The following is a 6,983-nucleotide window of genomic DNA, read 5'->3' as shown; positions in this document are numbered from 1 at the left end:
CAAGGGCGATTTTGACTATTAACTCCTATTTATTTTAGATGGGTATAAATAGGCCTTTTCTATTAACATTTTCGGTTTTTCAGTGACTACTATATTAATGGATATGCTCAAGGGGAAAAATTAAGAATCTGGCTCAAATTAGAGGTTTTTTTTAATTAACTTATTTTTCTTTTAATGGTTGAAACTAAGGGCTTATTTAGGTAAGTTTCTAAAATTTTTTTTTTTTCGAGTTATCTTTTTTTAAAAGATCTTATGAAAAAGTAAAAATAATTTTATGTTTGAGTATCTCATGTAAAAAGATCTTTTTATTTATTAATTATGTTTGGGTATAATGATATAAAAGTATTTTTTTGTTTATTTATTACATAAAAAATATCTTTTTTTAAAGAAAAAAATCTTTTAAAAAAAGATATAAATTACTCATTCTAAAAAAGGATTTTTTTTATTTTTCTAATACTTTTACTTTTACTATTAAAAATGTGCCACGTTAAATAATAAAAAAAATATTTAATAATAACGCCCAAATAAACATTAATTTGTCTCTGTTTTCGATTTTGGCCCAAGATCCGTCCGTCCATCTAGCTTCCCTCGTGCTCCAAGTCTCTAACCCCTGTTCACTTTCACCGAAAGCAGCTTCCTCCTCGAGGTCAGCTCGGCGTCCGTCGTCTTCTTAGCGCAAAGTCCGCCGCCCACGCCATTGAATCCCTTTTTCTTCGCGGATTGAAGTTCTTTCCCCTTGCTTCTCGTTCGATCTGGCAGAAGGCCCACTTTCCACCCCCAATCCGTTCTGCTAACTGCAGAGCACTAGTGGAGGAACTCTGCCGTCGCTGCGCCGAAGAGGAGGACCTTGAACTTCCGCCGTGTTGTCGCCATCGTCTGTCGCCGTCCGTCAACCAGTTCAACCAGAATATCTCAGTTTTGGAAACCTTCTGATCTTGGTGGTTCAAATACGATTCCCCATAGTTCTCGATATCTGAATGATTTTGAGGAGCTACTGCCTCTTGGTAAAGGAGTTTCATGAGTTTCTTTCTGCTTTTTATATTTATATATATGATATATGATTCTGTAATTCTATTATGTCTTTCTTTGAGGTGTATACCATGACGATATTGAAGTACTATAATTTCATTTTTAGTTGATGATTTTGATTTCTTCTCCTTTGTGTTATTGATATTTTGGTACTTGGAAAATATTGGAAGCATTCCTAATTTTATCTTTTTTGCTATATAGAATTTGTATTGGATGTGATCTTTCAACTCTGTTACATTTTGATGTCATCAATTTTTTTAACAGAATAGGTATTAGGCAGGTCGTTTTTGTCACTAATTCTCATTTGCTGTTTGTTTGCTAATCATTCATCCCTTGTGCTAAATTCCTCGTAGCAAACCCATGGAATTGAATCTCACCATGAACTTCCATTTAGCTAGTGATATAGAAGAGAAACCTCAGGTCAATCTTTGCTCTGCCTATTGATAAGCCCACCTCTGGAGGTTTACTAGTAATATGGATTTGTGCTCCTTTATGTGAGGAATGGCAAGCACCTGATTATTTTGTTTGTTTTAGAAATTATGCTTTCAAATATGTTAGATGGAACCTTCATCCAACGTTGCGTGACCTTCTTGCTTTGAAGACACTAGGAAATTGTTGAAAGCCAGATTCTATATTTCTTCATTACCCGCTGAATTCCTGTTTGTTGTTCTTTCCTTTTCTTTGGGTGATTTGAAATTTGGGTTGCAACTTTCTTAGTAGTGTGTAAGTAGCACCTTTTTTTTTTCTTAGTAATGATTTGAAAATGTATAGAAAAACTAATTGCAGGTGGTGCAGTGATTAAATTGGATGACCAGTGTAAAGAGCTCCTAATTCTTGTTTCATTTGGATGTTATAGCTATTGTCTTAGGTATTTCTTTTCACTATTTAACTTTTGAATTTGTATTTTGATAAGATCATATGGCTTTGGTTGATGACATTTCAGGTAGTGTTTTAAATTTGGAAGATATTTTAAGATTTATATTAAACTACGATTATATTTTAGGATGTTTATTTATAATTTATTTATTCTTTTATTTTAAAATGGTTTTTCCAGTTGAACCATGGTTAGACCGGTTGGACCAATGAACCAGTGACTAGAGCAGTTCGATGATCGGTCCGGTTCTCAGAACCTTGGTTTTTAGATATTAACCAATTAGTTTTGCTTCTTCGGTTACTTTGGATGCAGATTCATAGGAGTAAACAACAACAACGACAACAACAACATCATCATCATCATCATCACAAAACAATGACGGATTACCACTTTGTGTACAAAGATGTGGAAGGAGCATCAACCCAATGGGATGACATTCAGAGGAAGCTTGGCAATCTCCCTAAGAAACCGCCCGCTTTCAAGCCTCCGCCCTTCGCCCCTGCCCCCGATCCTGATTCCCTCTCCAAAGACAAGGCTTGGCTTGATTCCAGAAATGAGGATGAACTTGAAGACCTTGAAAATGATCTTGATGACGATCGCTTCCTTGAGGAGTACAAGTTGGGTGTTTTGCATTGTTCCATTTATTTTTATATACATTGATTTATATTTCATTAGAGAAAGAAACTCATTATTGAAAAAGATGATATAGTCATTTGCCTTAGCTGGTATAGACACGGAGGAGGCCTGTAAAGGTTTAAGCTAGAAGAATGGGTCAGATGAAGGATAATCCGTATAAGAATTTATTTAAATAGATTTAATTATACATGGAATAAATGTAGATATGATGTATGACATAGTACTGTTGACGTCATTTGATCAATGTAGTTTTGTTGGTAGATTGTGTTTTGTTGACTGATGTTTGTTTTGCTTCACTTTGATGAATTTAAGGTTCATAACAAATAATCTCGAACAAGGATATCAACCTCTAGAGTTCATTTGAAGTCATGAATCTTAAATAAAATTGAATTGTGAAATATAACTCGCAAACTCAATTTAGGGACTTCATAAACTCGAGAGTTCAATATCCTTGATGGGGATATGGAATAGTCTATTATACTAATGTCTGGTTAGTTTGTTAAGATTTAGATTGGGAGTACATGGGAATGAATGATGATTAGGTGTAATTGGATTAGGTCTTGTTTTTATTCTATATCTTATGATATAAATCATTGTGCTTTTATAGGAAGAAGAGATTGGCTGAGATGAAGGAAGCAGCTAAAGTTTTGAGGTTTGGATCTGTGGTTCCCATTTCAGGATCTGATTTCGTTCGAGAGGTTTCACAGGCTCCCTCTGATGTTTGGGTAGTTGTCATCCTTTACAAAGATGGGTATGCTACATGACATTTCTAAGTTTAAATTACAGGAAATGTTTCTGCACACCACGTTCCTCATATAATATCTATAAATTACTTAGGTGATCCAAATTTGATTAATTTTATTGTTATGCTTCTTGTGCTGATTGTTGAAATCTGTTGTACTTTATGTTTGACAGCATTGCTGAATGTGGGGTTTTAATGCAATGCATTGAAGAATTGGCTACAAGATATCCTGCAACAAAATTTGTCAAGATAATATCAACTGATTGCATTCCCAACTATCCGGATCGAAATTTGCCCACCATATTGGTATACAACAATGGAGCAGTCAAAGGAAACTATGTTGGCATGCATAGTTTTGGACGAAGATGCACTCCTGAAGGTATTTACGAGATTGCTATTCTTATTATTTTTCTTATCTTACCTTTCATCACTGTTGATGTTCAATATATTAATATCCTTTAATCTACTACAAATTATGTTACCTTCAACTAACTAATACCGTGATTTGTATACTGTAATTAGTTGGATTTTTTCTTAATCTCTACCATTTCAATATCATTCCTTTATCCAATACAGTATTATACTCCATCCATGGAAGTTTTTGTTCTTTTTATTCTATTAGCATTCATGCCTTGTGAAATCCCTAGCATAAATGGAAAAACCATGTGAACCATGTCTATGCTACCTTGCTGGTAAAATCATATAAATTCTTCTATATAAATTATAATTTACTTGTGACATTGAATTCATTGATAATGAAAAATCAGGTGTTGCGTTGATTCTGTGCCAATCGGATCCTGTACTAAACGACGGTCAAAATAGAAATGAGCAATCAAGAGAAGCTGTCATTGAAGGAGTTCGGAGAAAGTTTATAGAGAAAGTTGTCGTCGATCATGAAGATCGTGACGATGATGGTTCCTCAAGTGATTAGCATTTTGTTTTGGCAACATGTGGTTTCTTTTAAATAGATTTTTTTCCCTTCTTTCAATTTCCATGAAATTAAGTGATTTTGATCCACCCACAATTTGCTTCTGTTGCCAAAGGTTATGTACCAGTGTTAATGGTGTTGTACTTTCTTATAATATTTGTGCCAAAATGTAGCTTTATGTGTGATTTTTCATGTTGTACTTTTGTAGATTTTAAAACTTATTCTAGTACATATCATATGGCTTTGTATCCTGGAGAGTTATAAATGAGGATCTACCAATTATGTAGCTCGTTTTTTTTATACGAATAACTAAATTTTAATGATGGAGAGAAGGATGTGTTGATGATGATGTAGGGGCAAAATTTAAAAAAAGTATTTTAGAAGTTCGTTGACTTTCAAAATATTGATGGTAGAATTAGAGAGAAAGTATATTTACTTTTAAATATTTTTATTTTAGAATAAAATATGTCCAAAAGAATGAAAGATGTTAGAGGCAATTAGATAGAAACTGTTCTATGTAGTGATAATTCATTCTATAATCTCATAATAGTGAAAATGTTTGTGAAATTAATCAGTTCCTTGCAAATCATGCTCAACTCGTGACATTTGTGAGTTTTACCTATTGGGTAGTAGAAACACGGTTTGGCATGCTTTGAAATAGACTAAGGTTTAGTTTGGTAAAGTTTTTACTTTTTAAAAGTTGTAGCATTTATATTTGATAAATCAAATTAAAAATAGTTTTCAATAAACACAAGCAACAATAATTACGTTTGGTAAAATAGCTTTTAAAATTTAAAAATACTATAATAGACATAGATGCAAGTAGTAAATTTGAAAATTAGTTAACATATAAAGTTATATTAGATTTTTAAATTTTGTACTTTTATATTAGACTTTTAAATTTTGAAAAGTACAAGCCTAACTTTGAAAAACTTTACCTTAAGTGCATAGTTGTCAGAACCGAACCGGTGATTGAACCGGTCAAGTCACTGGGTCACTGGGTCATTGGTTTAACCGGTAGATCACTGGTTGAACCGATTGACCCGGTCCTATGTAAATAAAAAATAAAATATAGTCAAAAATTTAAAATTAAAATTTAAAATACATATTTTCACTAACATTTTAAAAATATCTAGCTATTCTAAAACAATATGAAATAGGAACAATAAGTATTTTGTTAATTTTACTCTATCATAAATATTTTTCTTTTGTTTTTATATTAAAATAACTATTATTTTCGAATTTTAATAATTTATTAATTAGTTTATATCTATTATACTATTATATACTACAAGTATTAATTGAAAAATAATATTAATAGATATTATATAATTATAAAAAATGAGTTTATAATTATTGTTAAATAAAAAAATAATTAATTTAAGAATGAATGAGTTTTTAACTAAAATTAAAATAAATTAAATAGAAGTAAATTATTTGCTGAAAGATATTTATATATATTAATTTGTATATATATTGATAACAAGTTTAACAATCCGGTGGTTGTGAGTATCATGTTTTTTCTTGATGAGGGGGGTTCGAACCCCAATTTCAACATTTTAAAAAAATTTTGAAACTCAAGCGGTTCGATCGAACCGGATTTATTGGGTTTGATCGATTCACATTGGTCCATTATCTCATACGGTCAGATCATTGGACCGGACCGGCTTAGAGTTCAATTCATCGGTTTTTTGGTCGAACCAACTAGTCCGATCCGGTTTTGCTAATAATGCTTACGTGCTTTCAAAAGTATCCCGATCTTTTAAAAGTTACAAGCACAATCACATAATATTTTTTATTTACCAAACATAAAATGAAAAACTTAAACTTTTAAAAAGTACAAGTACATCTTTAAAAATTTTTATCAAATTAAGCCTAATTTTACATAGCTCTTGAATTATTTCTAGTTAAGACTCAAGACAATCAGTAGTTACATTATTTCTAGTCAAGACAAATTGGAAGATTTGTTCCATTTCAGTAGTAGTGTTCCCACATGCTGAATTAATTTTACATATTCTCAATTGAATTCAAACCATGAGTATATATGAAATGTGTTTACACTAAGACATTAGGATTAATAGTATATAAAAAAATATTTTACGAACCTAAAAAATCAAACTGCTAAATTAGTCATTATATATATGTATGTTGTCTTACATATTTTTAACATATATTTTATATAAATAGATATAATTGATATTTTGTGTATATATAGTAGACTCTTAAATAAAGTTTTATAGTGAATTAACCATTGATTTGTTGGACTAAAAAATATTATGAACAACAAAAAAATATAACTTAAATATTATTAATTTTGTTTATTAAGAAACATATATTAATTAACTAATCAACAAGTTTTATATATTAAAAATAATTATTATGTTTTTTATATGACAGAGAAATGGGAGAATTGGTTAATGAAGATGAACATAGAGCCTGCGGTGGAATTATAGGACTGGTAATAGGTAGGGTAGGGTAGGGTTTATCCGCGGGTTGAAAATTTCATTAAAACTCTACCCTACCCTATCTATGGGTTGAGAATCTCTCAACCCTAACTATATCTGCACCCTAAAGTACTAAATCCTACTCTACCCGCAGAAATATCAAATTTTTTCAAAGTAAATATAAAATTCAATCATTTCAAATTTTATACATATTAATAATATATAAAATAAAAAACTAATGCTTTAAATTATTAAATTAACTAACTAGTTTAGTGGTTGTTCACTTATTATAAGTCATTACATAAGGAGGTTGTGGGTTCAATTCTCACT

The 6,983-nt window shown here is 30.9% G+C and overlaps 1 protein-coding gene across 3 annotated transcripts; it reads left to right on the top strand.

Annotated features, from left to right (window-relative positions):
- Window positions 1-571: 571 nt before the first annotated feature.
- On the top strand, window positions 572-4,445 carry LOC107465296 (uncharacterized). Of its 3 annotated transcripts, none has more exons than XM_016084279.2 (6): window positions 572-1,004; window positions 1,816-1,897; window positions 2,216-2,520; window positions 3,147-3,290; window positions 3,455-3,660; window positions 4,049-4,445. In XM_016084279.2, exons 3-6 carry the CDS (start codon window positions 2,279-2,281, stop codon window positions 4,210-4,212), a joined length of 756 nt encoding a protein of 251 aa, XP_015939765.1. In that variant the 5' UTR covers window positions 572-1,004; window positions 1,816-1,897; window positions 2,216-2,278; the 3' UTR covers window positions 4,213-4,445. The 3 variants fall into 3 exon arrangements, with proteins under 3 accessions (XP_015939765.1, XP_052109586.1, XP_015939764.1); XM_052253626.1 differs by having other exon boundaries at window positions 1,801-1,897; XM_016084278.2 differs by lacking the exon at window positions 1,816-1,897.
- The last annotated feature ends 2,538 nt before the right edge of the window (window positions 4,446-6,983 follow it).

This window comes from Arachis duranensis, chromosome 9, assembly GCF_000817695.3.
Source record: "Arachis duranensis cultivar V14167 chromosome 9, aradu.V14167.gnm2.J7QH, whole genome shotgun sequence".
Lineage (NCBI taxonomy): Eukaryota > Viridiplantae > Streptophyta > Magnoliopsida > Fabales > Fabaceae > Arachis > Arachis duranensis.
This window is presented reverse-complemented; position numbering and strand designations above follow the sequence as displayed.

Excerpts from the sequence above, each read along its gene's own strand:
- LOC107465296 (XM_016084278.2), top strand. The coding sequence starts at position 978 with ATGATTTTGAGGAGCTACTGCCTCTTG. Across the intron at positions 1,005-2,215 it reads TGAGGAGCTACTGCCTCTTG|ATTCATAGGAGTAAACAACA; the intron begins GTAAAGGAGTTT and ends CTTTGGATGCAG. Across the intron at positions 3,291-3,454 it reads GTCATCCTTTACAAAGATGG|CATTGCTGAATGTGGGGTTT; the intron begins GTATGCTACATG and ends TATGTTTGACAG.